The sequence below is a fragment of the Neovison vison genome, chromosome 12, assembly GCF_020171115.1.
Source record: "Neovison vison isolate M4711 chromosome 12, ASM_NN_V1, whole genome shotgun sequence".
NCBI classification, from domain to species: Eukaryota; Metazoa; Chordata; class Mammalia; order Carnivora; family Mustelidae; genus Neogale; species Neogale vison.
The window spans coordinates 8,852,064-8,866,445 of record NC_058102.1 but is presented as its reverse complement, the minus strand read 5'-3'; the positions used below and the strand labels follow the sequence as shown (position 1 = coordinate 8,866,445).

Genomic DNA, 14,382 nt, shown 5'->3' with positions numbered 1-14,382 from the left:
CACACATATATACACACAAAGCAGCCTTTTTATTTTCTTTGTTTAAGAATTTATTTATCGGGGAGAGGGAGAGAGTACAAGCAGGGGGACCGGCAGGCAGAGGGAGAAGCAGGCTCCCCGCTGAGCAAGAAGGCCGATGTGGGACTGGATCCCAGAACCCTGGGATCATGACCTGAGCCAAAGACAGATGCTTAATGACTGAGCTACCCAGGCGCCCCTGCACAAAGCAGTGTTAATGTTACTGTGTGCAAACGCTTGATGGCCTTGCATGGCCCCTGTGCGTTGCTGAGGACAGGGATGGGGTATGTTGAGGGGACTAGGGCTGTGGGGCCTTGGGTGTAGTTCTTGATGTCTCTGAGCCTCAAATTTCCCCCACTAATGTCGGGGTAATAACAGCTCTCTTACCATGAGCGGCTGGGAAGGAGAAACCAGATGATGTGAGCAGAGCCATCAGCCCAGCGTAGAGCGAGGGCTCGGTCAAGGTCACCTGCGTGCTGCCGTCAGAGGGAAGAACAGGGCTAGAGCAGAGAGAGGGCCGTGGCTGAGAGGCCCGGAGAAGATGGGAGGGCCCTACTGAGGTGGCTGCTTTGTGGCTTTGGTCTGGGGAGCAGTGAGATCACGGGATTCAGAGGTGCAAGCTGTGATGTGATGTGATCACAGCCCAGCGGCTGCGTTTGGAGACCCTTGGCCCCGACAGGGTGAGTGGGCTGCCGAGGGACTCCTGTTCCAGAAGCGGACAAGAGGGCGGAGCTGGGGAGGGCCCAGCATTTGTTGTGCCCAAGGCTGCTCTGCCTCGCTCTCTGGGAAGGAGAATGGGGACAACAGTCCCACCAGCCTCATCACTCCAGGTTCAAGCGAAGCGCACCCTAGCCCTGCCTACCAGGTGGCCTGCTAGCCTGTGTCCTAGAAGAAGCAGCAGCAGCTGAGGTTCAGAGAATGGCCCAGCTGGTGAGCTAGGGCCCCTGCTTGTGGGAGACTGGAGGGGGCGCTCTGGAGCAAGAGGCACCAGGTTTAAGTCTGGCTTCTCCCACCTACTGGGCTGTGTGACGGTGGGCGAATACCTAGCCTCTCTGAGCTTCTGTTTCCTCACGTGTGTGCCAGGGGTGAGAATGGCTGGCCTGCTGAGCCTTGTGAGGAGTCCGAGGGAGAATGTGTATAAAGCGGTCGGGTGCATGGTAGGGCCTCTGCCTGGGACGCTGCGTTTGCTGCGTGCCTTCCCCGGGGGGTCCTGCCTGCCCTGTCTCGGGCTCACCCCCGCCCCACTCTGTTCCGGCTGCAGGTGATCACTCTGGAAGGCTGGGTGGAGATCATGTACTATGTCATGGACGCTCATTCCTTCTACAACTTCATCTATTTTATCCTGCTCATCATAGTAAGTGTCAGGGAAGCTGGGGCTTTCTGAGCCAGCTCAAGGACCCCTGGACGAGGGATGGGGTTGGGGGGGGTTCCCAGGGAACCCTGCAGAGCCAGGGGGCCTGAGTGGGAGGGAGCAGGAGGGGCAATTTTTTAAGATGTCATTGTTGAGTGATCTCTACGCCCAGCGTGGGGCTCCAGCGCACAACCCGGAGATCAGGAGTCTTGGGCTCGGCTGCCTGAGCCAGCCGGGCTCCCCAGGAGGGGCGATTTTTAAATGCCTCCAGGCCGCCCATGATGGAAGGGACTCGTCAAGGCGGCGGCGGGAAGCATTCATCATTTTCTATTGCTTTCATTTCTCATTTCTGGGCATTTAAGTCCATCTAGTCGCTTCTGCTCATGTTTCTCTGCCTCGTGGTCACGGGGAACGCATTCTTCTCCTGACCTTAACCAGGGGCAGCCCCTGGACAGACGCTTCTCTAGGGCTCCGGCTTACTCCTCTCTTCCTGGGGTGGGAAGAGGAGATGGAAGCCCCCCGCCCCGACTGCTTCTCCACGGGTCTCCCTGAATTCTCAGAGGGATCCCCACCTCTCAGGTGGCTCTGCCTTGTGGGGGTTGCTTCGGGGTGGAGGCGGGGGTCTGCCTCACAGAGCAGGGCCCTTCCCCAGCCGGCAGCCCCTCCTGCCTTCCCCCACAGCCTGCCCAATGTGAGCTCATCCACCTTATCATGCCTGACTGCAGCCCCAGCCCCGGTACGATCCCCCAAATGTCAAGGTGATTCACTCCCGGGAGAGTCAGCGCTGGCTGGCTCCCTGCTGCTTTGAGGCTGAGTTCTCTGGCGTCCTGGTGGTGAGAGAGAGCACGCTTGGCTCTGGGGCAGCACCCCATTCTGAGCTGGGGGGACCTTGACCTAGGGGTTCAGGACAAACTGGCAATAACCTGAGACATCCCCGCTGTCAGCTTTGCTCTGATGCCTTCCTGGGGAGGCCTTTAGCTGGCTAAAAGGAGAGGGGTCCGGGCTTTGATCAGCATTGTGGTTCACCCACCGGTCTGCCCACTTTCCCAGCACTGCCAGGGAAGCCTGTGCTGCTCGGGGACCTGAGCCTGAGCACTGGGAACTGAGCCCTGAGGGGGCCAGGCTCTGCTCTCCAGGAGCTTGGTCTGGGGGCTGGGGGCGGTGGGGGTGGGGGATGGGCTGTAGCTGACAGCGACTGGGCAGCATGTTAGGAGCCGTGACAGAAGGAAGCCTGAGAGGCTGAGGGAGCCCAGAGGATCTTTCGAATCTAGCTTGGAGGAGGGATGGGGGAGTGGGAAGCTTCCCCGAGGAGGTGATCCCAGAATTGAGCCTTAAAGGCTCAGGGCCGGCAGCTGTGGGGAGAGCCTTCGGGGCAGGGGGCTGCACACAGAGACCTTGAAATGGGCAGAGTCCTGAGGGCGGGGCCTCAAACACTGGGGTTGCTTAGAGGAGCCTTGAATTTCAGGGAGGGGCTGGAGAATGTGGTCTGTCCCTCTGGATGGAGTCAGGGGTGGGAATGTGGGGTCGGTGACACCCAGCGTGACCCAAGGCAGGCCCCTCAGCTCCCCCGACCCGCAGTAAAGTAGGGGACAGTGACGGCACCCAGGCTTCTGGGCTGGCATTTAGGAAACACCCCGTCAGTGTGCCCGCTGCTGTTACTGGGTCCCATGTGGCCCTGTCCTAAGAGAAGGGGCACCGGCAGGGGGCGGACAGTGCTGAGTTTTTCCAGGCGCTGGGAAGGGCCCAGAGAGCAGAGTCTGAGTGACCTTGCTGTCACTTTGCCCTGACAACCCTGGCCCTGCTGGGCCTCCTGGCCACTCTGTTCCTCAGGTGAGGACCCGGACCCCAGTAAGGGGAGAGGTCCGCAGGGTTCCCCATGACTGGAAAAGTCTTAAGCTTGTCTCTCCTGAGCCTTCAGCTTTACAGATGGGGAAACAGAGGTCCAGAAGGGATGGGGTAGGGGGGCCCGGTGGCCACAGGGCTGCAGCTGTGGAGGTAGGCTGGGTAGAAGCCTGACAGGTGTGAGCTCCCAGAGGGAAGGGGCTGTGCCTCCTTCTTCCCGGTGACCCCTCCCACGGGCCTGGTGCAGGGCAGGGCCCTAGGAGATGCTCCTGGAAGACATGACCAAGAAAGCCAATGAAGGGCATCTTCTTACTGGGGAATTTTTCCAGAATCTTCCAGCCAGGAAGGCCTCCCTCTACCTGCCCCCCCCCATAACCCCAGAAGCTCAGGTCTCTATTTTTGGCCTGGGGGACAGGAGGGAAGGGTGAGTCAGTGGCTGGGTCTGGGGTCTATAGGAAGGCAGCCTGGAGGAGGAGGCAAAGCCACTCGCCTTGCTGACAGCCCTGCGGATCCCCTTCAAAGGCTTAGCTAAGACCAGGGTCGCGGCCTGCCCTCTGGAAACCGGGGCGGGAAGGGCTCTGCTCCCTGTGGTGGCTGCTGGAACTGGGCCCTGAGTCAGGAGGTGGCTTGATTCCTCGGACTAACCAGGTAGCCTCTCCCTGCCTCCTCCACCCAAGCAGGGGTAAAGCCACATAAGAAAACGCTTTCTGAAGGAACCTTCTCTTTTGTCTGGGTGCCCAACTGAGGCCAAAGTCCAGCCAGAGAGCAGGAAGGGCTGGAATGGGACTCAGGGCCCGGATGGCCTGAGCGGGGCTGGGCCGCCCTCTCCGGTCGCCCTCCCCGGACTCTGAGCTGGTGTCCCAGGTGGGAGGGCAGCCGTGGCCCTGGGCTGAGGGCCTGTGGGAGCGGGTTTGGAAGCAGGTCCCAGTGGGGCCTAGGGAGCTGCCCGGGCCACCGCTGTCCTGGGGCCCTGGCCTCCTGTCGGAACAAGGCCTCAGCAATCTTTTCCTGTCCCTATCTGTGCCCGTGCCTCTCCGTCTCTCTGGGCCCTCCACCCTCTGCCCCCCTCTCTCCCTGCCTCCCCGTGCCCTGTCGCTGTGTCTGCTGTGCCCTCTGCCCCTGTACTCTCTGAGCCTGTGTTACTCTCTCTCGGTGTTTCTCCTGTCACCTCTCTGTCCTCCTGGCCATCTCTGGCTGTCTGCCTCCTGGCTCTGTCCCATCCCCGTCTGGTGCCTCCGATCTGTCCCTTCTCCCCTTCCTGTCTTTCTTGCTGCCTCTGGGTCCCTCTGCTTCTCCCCTGCCACTGTCACTCCGGCTCCATCTCTGCCCCCCACCCCCGCCTCGGTTTCTCTTTCTCTTCGTTTTCCTCTCCCCCATCTCTGCCTCCCCCACCCCCCACCAATCTGTCCCCTCTGTTCCTGTCCCTGTCCTCTCCTCCCGTTGGTCACAGGTGGGCTCCTTCTTCATGATCAACCTGTGCCTCGTTGTCATAGCGACCCAGTTCTCGGAGACCAAGCAGCGGGAGCACCGGCTGATGCTGGAGCAGCGGCAGCGTTACCTGTCCTCCAGCACGGTGGCCAGCTACGCGGAGCCCGGCGACTGCTACGAGGAGATCTTTCAGTACGTCTGCCACATCCTGCGCAAGGCCAGGCGCCGGGCCCTGGGCCTCTACCAGGCCCTGCAGAGCCGGCGCCAGGGCCCGGCCCCGGGCGCGCCCACCAGCATCAAGCCCGGGCCCCACGCCAAGGAGCCCAGGCACTATAGTAAGTGGCCTGCCCCCGCGGCCTCAGCGGGTGCCACAGGGCCCCCTCCCACCCCTGCGGCCTCTGGGGCACCCCATAGCCCCCAGCTCCTCAGTGCCGGCAGAGCTGGCCGGCAGGGGGAGCCCAGGCAGAGCTCTAGTCCGAGCCCCTTGTCGTGTCCCCCCACCCCACCCCCGCCGCTTTCCTTTTTCTGACCTCCTGCTGGGGCCTGGCCGGGGCTGGCCTTGGGCTAGGGTGGTGGGTGCAGCACCCTGCCCCCTGGAGGGGTTCCCTTGGGGTCCCAGTGTGTGGTCTTGTGCACTCAGACTCCACCCTAGGCTTCACACTTGAGAGAAATGAACACTTGTCTGTCCTGTCTGGTAAAACCCTGAAACTCCTGTCCACACAGCCCGCCTCACCAACCCCCTGCATGGGTTCCTGCTGCCCCCACATGCTTGCTAGCACACCAGAGCAGCGACGACCGGCCACCTGGAATAAAGGGGGTATGCCCCCCCCCGCAAAGGCATGGTGTGTAAGGGACACCTGTGCCATTTTGTGATCTCCTGTTTCTTGGCTGTTAGGCTCAGAAAGGGCTCTCCATTCATTTTCTCATCTGTTCTAGAAAATAGTCCTAAGAAGGGGGCCCAGCGAGTGACATGATCCCATTTTTGGATGGGAAAACTAAGGTCCAGATAGATGAAGGGGGTCACTTAAGGTCATACGATGTGTCAGGGACAAAAACAGCATCAGGGACATCTGAGTTGGGTTTGCTGAGGCCGCCTCCAGGGGGTCATGAAAAATGAACGCTCCTGTTCCCATAGAAGGCAAATGCACCCTGGCATATGCCCCCCCGCCAAGTCCAACACCCCCCACCCCCCTCACCAGCCGCTGGTGTTACGGAAGTCCGCAGGGACTGGACCCCAGAGCAGGTGCACAGTGTGTGACCTTGGAGAGCCTGGGCCCCTCAGTAGGTCTCAGGCTCCTGTTCTGTAAATTGGGGTGGGGGAGGCTCAAGGAGCCGTGGGAGTCAGCCACCCCCACGTCCTGCTCCCGTGGCTCTGACGTCCTGGGAATCTGAGATTCTTGGGAGGCAAGCTGGAGAGCTGCCGCCCACCCATCCCTGGGTGCCAGCCGTCCAGGCATGGTCTTGGAGGAGGCTCCAGGTGGCCCGTGGGCTGGCCCAGCACGTGGACGGGGGAGCTGGGGTCTGGCGAGGCCAGGAGATGTGGGGAGGGCTTCCTGCTGCTGTCCCGTCCCTCCGGGAACCTGTGTGGAGGGAAGTTCAGGGGGCCGTCTGGAGGGAGAACGTGCCCCCGGTCCTGGGGCTTCCATGCCTTCCCCCTCCCCTTCCCCCTTCCCTGGAAAGCAAGTTTCAGGGGCCCAGCCCCACGTACAAGTGGGGCCGAGCAGGGCTTGGCTGAGATGGGACCGACCCCTGGGATTCTGGCTGTCCCCCTCCGGCTCCAGGGGATGAATGTGTCCGAGGGCCTCGTCCAGGCCGTTGGGAGATATTTGGAGGCAAAGTCTGGAAAGGAAGGGTAGGCATTACATGTTTTTCTTTCCCTTTAATGTTATTTATTTATTTATTTATGGCTCACATAAGCAAAACACGTTTATTCTAGGAAAATATAGGCAAACATGAAGAAACCAAACCCGGAAAGAACCTCCTTGACACCCGTTTGAAAGGGTGGACGGGTCACGGAACTCTGGCCCACGACTGGCCCAGGCTTCTGAAACTCTCCCTGGGGCGGCAAAGGGAATGGAAGCTTCCATGCCCCACTCCCTGCTGTGCCTTCTCCCCCGCAGGAGCCAGCCCGACTCTCAGCTTGTGAGGAGGGAAGTGTCAGGCAGTTTCTAGAGCGAGGGCCTGCCTTGGGCTCCGGCCTCCTTCCCTCCCCGGGACACAAGCCCCTCATAAGGGTGGGACAATGGACAACGGACAGGCCATCTGGGCTCCCCCTGAGGGGTGTCCATCTTCCATACCAGCTTGACTCTTCTAGAAGCTGTTCCTCAGCCATTTCCCCAGCTCCGATGTCAGCAAGCAGGACGGTGGGAGGGCTGGGCCTCCGGCCAGAGAATGAAGGAACAAGGCTGGGTAACAGGCACGTGTGCCCCAGACCCACCACACGCAGCACTGTTGAACCCTCCCCATAGCCCTGCAAGGAGGCGCTCCGAGTCCTGGCTTTACACAGGGCCAGACAGATCCCAGAGAGCTGAAGCTGATTCCCCAGGAGCCACAGGCCCCTTGGTCTCCTGCTGGGCCCCGCGGGTCCCAGGCACAGCCTGGAGCCCGGGAGCCTGAGGCACACACACGGGACTGTGTCCCAGGGTCAGGCTGGGGCCTGGTGTGGGCAGGGACTGTGCCTCTGAGACCTTCCAACCTGCATGACCCGAGGCAACAACACCCCTGCCTTGTGTTTGCCTTGCAGAGCTGTGCCCTCAACACAGTCCGCTGGACCCGACGCCCCACGCACTGGTGCAGCCCATCTCTGCCATGCTGGCCTCCGACCCCGCCAGCTGCCCCCGCTGCCAGCACGAGGAGAGCCGCCGGCCCTCGGGCCTGGGCAGCACCGACTCGGGCCAGGAGGGCTCGGGCTCTGGTGGCTCTGGTGGTGGCTCGGAGGAGGCCGATGGGGACGGAGCCCGGAGCAGCGAGGATGGGGCCTCCTCAGGGCTGGGGAAGGAGGATGAGGAGGAGCGGGCGGCCGGGGCCACCCGGCTGTGCGGGGATGTGTGGCGGGAGACTCGAGCCAAGCTCCGAGGCATCGTGGACAGCAAGTACTTCAACCGGGGCATCATGATGGCCATCCTGGTCAACACCGTCAGCATGGGCATCGAGCACCACGAGCAGGCCAGTGGGCGTGGGCGCCGGGTGCAGGGCTGGGCGCAGGTGGGGGGGGTGTCTGTGCCCAAGCGGGGCCCATGCAGCCCGGGGTGTTGAACGCCCCCTGTGTGTCTGTCTCCCACCCAACAGGGACTAGGTCCAGGTCCTCCCTGTGGCCTCAGTGCGGAGCCCCGGGCCCAGCCTAGAGGGAGGGAGAAGCTCTGGGGGTCTGCTCTGGGGGTGAGCGAGTGATCAAGGGGAGTCACGCGAGTCCCGGGACTGCGGGGCTCAGATCCAGCTCCTTTCTCCTGAGCAGCTCAGCCTGGGCACCAGGCACCCACAGCCCTTCCTGTCAGTCCCTGCCAAACCTGACTTCCGGTCGTCAGTTTCCCCGTGAGCCCTCCTGTCCATTCTCCCCCAGACAGGTGGAGTGATCTTTCCCGAGGCCGGGCCCTCCCCTGCCCCGATCTGCCATAGCTCCCCATTGCCCTTGGCATAAAATCCAGACTTTTCCTGTGACAGCCATGGCTCCTCTGTGGGCAGTGTCTTCAGCCGATGGGGTATCCTCCTGTCCCCGATGTCCCCCACTTAGTCCGCTGTCCACACCACCCCAAGGCACTGAGGATGGCCCCAATGTTGCCCTGCAAAGACTGTTCCATCTCCTTCCTCTGCCAGCTCCGTGGTTTCTTCTTTCTTCAGCGCTGGGTGCAGAGAGGGCAGAGCGAGTGTTGGCAGAGTCGAATGGTGTGTCCCAGGCCCCTTGGGCCCTCGGGGATACTTCTGGGGCTTTGGGGGTGAAAGGAATTTGGAGACAGGGTCCTAAGGGGGTAAAACGCATGGAAGAGGTGGCAGGAGCTCAGGGAGGGTACATTAAGAGATAAGAGGCACTTGTAGGGACACAGGATGGAAGGCTTAGCACATATTTCCAGGACATAGGTCACATCCTGGGGTGACAGCCTTCATGACAAGTCCAGTCCTGGCCCTATTTGAAAACAAAAACAAAACAAAAAACCAACACCATTTTCTGGTTCCCCCCAGCCCCTGGGTGGGTACCCTCCCTTGACCTGTGTGCCAGGCCTGTGAGGGCACCCCATTTGTTAGCTAGTGACCCTGAGGCCTAGGGAGGGGATGTCACTGACCTGAGGTCCCACAGCCAGTGAGGGGTCATATCTGTACCCACATCTTACTGTGGCAAGAATGATACCCCTGTGGGCTTAGAATGAAGTCCCCCTTGGCTTCCGTGCCGCCCTCTTTCCGTGGCAGCCCTCCACCCGCCCTCCATGCCCCGTGGTGGGCCACACTCTCATTTCCCTCTTCATTAGCTCGACAAGCCTTAGCTCCATTCAATTTACTGAAATGCGGCCCCTGGGGCTGCAGCGACACTCTGTTCGGAGCTGCTGGCTTGCCAGCGGTTCCGGCTTAATTAAAAAGGTCTCTTGTGGGGGAACTGGGTGGGGACGGCTCTCTGCAGGGTGAAGCTGGGTAGACAGGCGGCCCAGAGCCCCTTCGCCTCCGGCTCAGACTTCTGGCCTTTCCTGGCCTTGGCCTGCCAGGAGGGGCAGGAGCCTGGCTGGGCCAGTGGTCCTAGAGGGGGGCCCCATGGGGGACCACGTGATGTTGGGGCGCTGGCTCTCTTTTCTGAGCCGGTGGCACTGAGGGGGCTTGTCACGGCGCTGCTGCCGCAGTGGAGCCTGGGCCCCGTTCCCGCTGGGGCTTGGGAGAAGCAGCTTGTGAGAGCCAATTTTCTAACACTTAGGAATGTCGGAAGCTTGTTTTTAAACAGTTGGTAGCTTAAACTTGGCTGTGGTGAGAGTATTTACACCATAGAGATGGGCATGCGCTGAGGCTCAGGGCACTTTGTCAGAGGCCCGTTGTCAGGTTCTCTGGGTCACAGCCTCGCCCCCTACCCAGAGGCCTGGCTTCTACCCCACACACCTCCCCTGCCACCTGCCCCTGCTCCCCACCGGGCTCCTTCCCTGGCTCTGGGACTGGCCAGCTGGGGCCCTCGGGCAAGTCCCTTGGCCTCCCCCAGCTGGCGGCTCCATCTGGAAGTGGGCACATGGACCCTGGTCACAGAGGGGCCGGGCGGGTTGACTAGGAAGCGCGGCACACAGTAGGTTCTCACTGATTTGCAACCGTTTAGGAATCTTCTGTCTGAGCCTCCCATCACCGCCCTTGGGGTGAGGTTACCTTCTGCTGTCTGGAGCCTGGAAAAAATAATTAATTAAATAAAAAGTGAGGGGGAGGGAGAATTTTTAAAAATGTTCTTTTTAAAGCTGCCCTGAGTGGCAGGCATTGTTTCCCCCAGCTCCGCGCGGGGCCTGCTGCGGGCCCGCTGGCGGGTTCGCTCCGCTCCCCTCGGCTCCCAGACACCGCTTGGCGGGAAATGGTCCACCCCCGTGTTTATTCTGGGCAACCCTGTCTGAGGTGGTGTCTGCAGAGAGAGGTGGCCCAGGGCCGCTGGGAGGCGGGGAGAGCGGGCAGGAGCTGGAGAAGGCGGGCGAAGGCGCACAGCCCCTTTCCTGCAGGGGTGGTGACTGCGGAGGGGAGGCATCGTGGGGGCCTGGCAGGGAGACTGGGAGGGTCGTGGGGGTGCTAGGGAGTGTGAATGGGGCAAAGCCTGTGCGCTGCTCCCCTGCTCCGTCTGCCACCCCTGCCTCTGTAGTCACAGCTGCTCCCACAAGAGGTAAGATTGTGGGTGCCCCTGGCCTTTAGGTAGCCATGTCTGCCCCAATCACAAGGGACGCCGACATCCCCAGGTTCCTCATGGGCAAAGATGCTGATCTTTGCAGGGACTAGCTTGGGAGGAGGTGACAGGTAAAAGGGAGTCATCCAGGGAGGAGCCTGCTTGTGACGCATGAGGTGGTCAGTTAGAGCTCAAGTCTGCTCTCCCGAGTAGCCCAAGGGAAGAGAGGGGAGGCCCCGAGGGGTCTATGACGGAGGCTACACGACAGGCAGATGGGTGGGGTTAGCCGGGGGGCCCAGATCCCTCCATCATCACCCGCTGTCCTGTGTTGTCACATTCCTTGTGATCCTCATGGCAGCCCTATGGGGCAGGCAAGGCCGGTGTCTTAGATCCACTGGGCAGGTGGCAAAACTGAGGCTTGCCCGGTGACATGGTAAGCAGCTGTCAGAGCAAGGCTCCAGGGTGCTCAGGCAGAGGCAGAGGCCCCATGAAGAGGACAGGAGGCACTGGGGAGGCCTGGGTGGGGAGGCCCGGCTCCGGTGGCAGTTTCTCCCTCTCCTGGCACTCACCTGCCCCGGTGCATGACTCTTCCCAAGCTGGGCAAGGCTGCTCTCAGCCCCATCTTGTCTGGGAACTGAAGGATGATCATCGAGTTGGACAAGAAGAAACAGAGGGTTACGCTGACCAGACAGCAGGGCCGGGGTGCATGCAACCTCCCAGGGCAGGCTAGGGTAGGTCCACTGACCCCTGCTCCCAGGGGACAGCATTCAAGGCCTCCAGATCAGTGGATGGCTCAAAGCAATCTTTATTTTCCCTGCGGCAGCCAGTCTGGCATGGCTCTGGGAAGAGGAGGACGGGCTGGCTTGGTGCCTAATATTCCAGCTCTGTGGGGATTTAAGGGAGAGAGTCTACATGGGCTGCAGTCAGGGAAGGCTTCCCAGAGGCAGTGGCCCTGGAGATGGATCCTGAAGATTGATGAGGAGTTCATCAGTGAGACAGAGGAGGGAGAGGTACAGGGACCAGGAGCACAGGCATTCCCCCAAAGGGCCCTGAGCCCTCAAGGAGGATGTGCTTGAAGGGCAGGAGACAGCCCAGGAGGCTGCGGGTTCTGTCCATTCATAAAGTGTCTTCAGGCAGGGTTTGTCCTCAAGGCAGTGGGGAGCCCCAGAAGGCTTGTGAGGAGGGCAGTGACATGTCTGTATACTGAGCTGGAGCCTCAAGTCAGAAAAGTGGGGCAGTTGAAGCTGTCAGGGCCGTGGGAGGGGACAGGCCAGAGGGAGAATTCCTCTGATTCAGGTTAAGATCTGATTCCACCACTTCCTGGCCCTGGCCCTGAGTCGTCACTTCCCTCTGAGCCTCAGTGTTCCTGTCTATGAGATGGGGATACTGTGGGGGTAATGTTTGAGATCTAGATGAGATAATTTGAGGGAAGTGCTCGGCGCCAGCTGGGGGAGGGGAGACCCTTAATACCAGCCGCCATCATTACCATGGGGCGGCACCGGGCTCCACGGCTTCCTGCAGACATCGGAGGGGCCCCTGCCCAGCAGGACCTTATCTACCCTTGCAGAAATGGCCAGAGGCTGGGTGGCCTCATGCCTCCATGGCGTTGGGCCAGGAGGAGCGAGACCCCTGTCCCTCTCCCGCCACTTCGGGCCTCCAGTTTGCAGCTCCTCCTACCCTGCCCTCCACCCTCCTGCCTCCTGCCTAACATGGTTTTCCGCCCTTTCTTGCGTCCCTCTTCCACTGGGTGGGTCTCTGCCACCCCTGCCCGGCGGTCTGTCTGCCTGCTGTCGCTCATGTTTCTGCTATTTGTCTGTCTGTCCATCTCCCTCACAGTTGCCCCCGTCCCCGTCCGCACACCCTCCCTGCGCATCTCACCATACCGAAGAGTCTGTGTTCATCCATCTGTCTTCGCTCCCTGTCTCTCTCCCAGAAAAATGCTTGCGGGAGTGATGGATGGTCCATTAGAGAAAGATTAACAGGTGTGCGCTGGACTAGAGAAACAGCTGCTGCGGTTGGGGGGGCGGGGGGCAAGCAGGTGACCTTTCCCCGAGAGCATCGGTCCCATGTCAGCTACGGGGCGGGAGTGTGTGTGTGTGGGGCATTGTGGGGCCCCGAGCGGGCTGACCCTCATTATGGACTGTCAGACTGTCAGCGGCCCCGTTTCCCATCTCTGCGGCCACCGTCCTTCTGGCAGGCTGGGAAACCGGTGTCTCCGAGCACCATCTGGGCCCAGCCTCTCCCCACCCAGGGCCCCTCTCTGGGTCCCACTCCTCTTTTGGGGCCGTTTTGTGAGTCAAATATAATTACAGTTGGAAGTGGGCCTTCGCCTTTTCTATGGGCTTGAGAGGACCTGGCAGTTTTAGTAGTTTTCCCAAGCACTGGTTGCAAGGGGGCAGTTGTGTGCGTTTTTTCCTTTCCCCGCCCCCCCTTCTCCTTTTAACCCAAATGGAATCAGAGTCCGGCCAGAGAAGCACCCTGTCACCCTGTCCCCTGGTGGAGGGACTGGACTGGGGGATGGGGACGCCAGTGGATGGCGCTCTCTCTCACATCCCACTCTCGCTCTGGCTGTTCTCTCGGCCTGGAGCCTGTCTCTTCTCCTCCTTGTCACTGGGCCCCCTCCCCCTCAGCTTTGGGGTCTCTGCAGAGAGGTCCCTTCCTCCAGGAAGCTGCCCCTGACTGCAGGATCGCCACTGCCTCAAGGCACCCTCAGCTTTTCTCAGTTTGTCAGCTTGGGTGTTGGGCTTTGCAGGAATTCCTGGGGACAGGGACAATGTCCCGATGCATTCACCCCTGGCCATCCCGGAGAGCGCATGCGCCCGGCCCATTAGTGACCGCTCAGCGGACCTGTGGAGGGTGTGAACCATGGGGGCGTGTGAAGGCGCGGCTGGATGCGTTCTGGGGGGCTCTGTGTGTGTGTCCGGGGAGAACAGTTTGGGGCGTGATTCCGTGGCTCTGGTGCGTCTTAGCTGGGGGGCTCAGAGCAAGTCAGCGTACTCCTTGGAGCTCCCATGTCCTTCTCTGTAAACTGGAGACGCAAGCAGCGGCCTTGCACGTTGTCGGTGGCGTTAGTAATTGTGTTGGGTGTCGGGCTCAGTGTGGGCACGTGCTCAGGCCTACGTGGTGGCCCTTCTCTTCTTTGTGGTTCAGGCGGGAGCATCGTGGCTTGGTGGTGAGAAGAAACCAGACTCTTCATGGTGCTAGAGGGCTCGTGGAAGAGGGGCCGGAGCCCTGTGTGGCACTTAGTGGAGAGGGCCGGAGTGAAATGTCATCTTATTTCACGCCGTTGCTTTATGGATGAAGAAACTGAGGTGGGGAGGGGTGGCGGAAGCCCCTGGGACCCTGCCTCCTAGTCATGGCCCAGAAGGCGGCCTGTTTTATACACCAGTGTTGCACGCGCTGTTCCATTTGTCGGGTGTCACCTGCTGCTAAAAACCAGGAGGTGATCACGTCTGGGCTCAGAGGGTGGCTGTCGGACCAGGGGTTACTGGTCGCCTTCTGACCAGCTAGTGACTCTAACCCCTGACCTCCCCGGGTTCTAGTGTCTTCCGCTGAGAAGTGCATGAAGTACAGGAAAGAAACGTCGTGGGACCCAGTAGGTGCCCACTCTCTGTCTCTTCTTCGCAGGAGCCACAGTGCTCTCCAGCCACCCACAATCCTGAGCTGAACATTGCCGGGGAAGGGAAGCATGGGGAGGGCTCGGGAGGGGGGTCTGCATAGGCAGGGGTGAAGGGTGGGAGCCTTGGAGCCGGGCTGCCCAAGTTCGCATCTTGGTTCCCCTTCTTACCTGCTCCATAGTCCAAGGCGGGGGGCTTGGCCTTCTCTGAACCTGCTTCCTCCTCTGAGAAATGGGCTCTTGTGTGGGATCAAGTGACACGAGGCCTGTAAAGTTCAAAGGACAGGTCCTGCACATGGTAAG

The 14,382-nt window shown here is 60.9% G+C and overlaps 1 protein-coding gene across 1 annotated transcript in view; it reads left to right on the top strand.

Moving 5' to 3' along the window:
* CACNA1I (calcium voltage-gated channel subunit alpha1 I) overlaps positions 1–14,382 on the top strand; it is a 112,404-nt gene that overhangs the window by 70,008 nt on the left and 28,014 nt on the right. Inside the window, exons 8-10 of the mRNA XM_044226297.1 lie at positions 1,280–1,372; positions 4,662–4,974; positions 7,383–7,804. Coding sequence (XP_044082232.1) covers positions 1,280–1,372; positions 4,662–4,974; positions 7,383–7,804 — 828 coding nt within the window. The remainder of the gene's footprint in view (positions 1–1,279; positions 1,373–4,661; positions 4,975–7,382; positions 7,805–14,382) is intronic.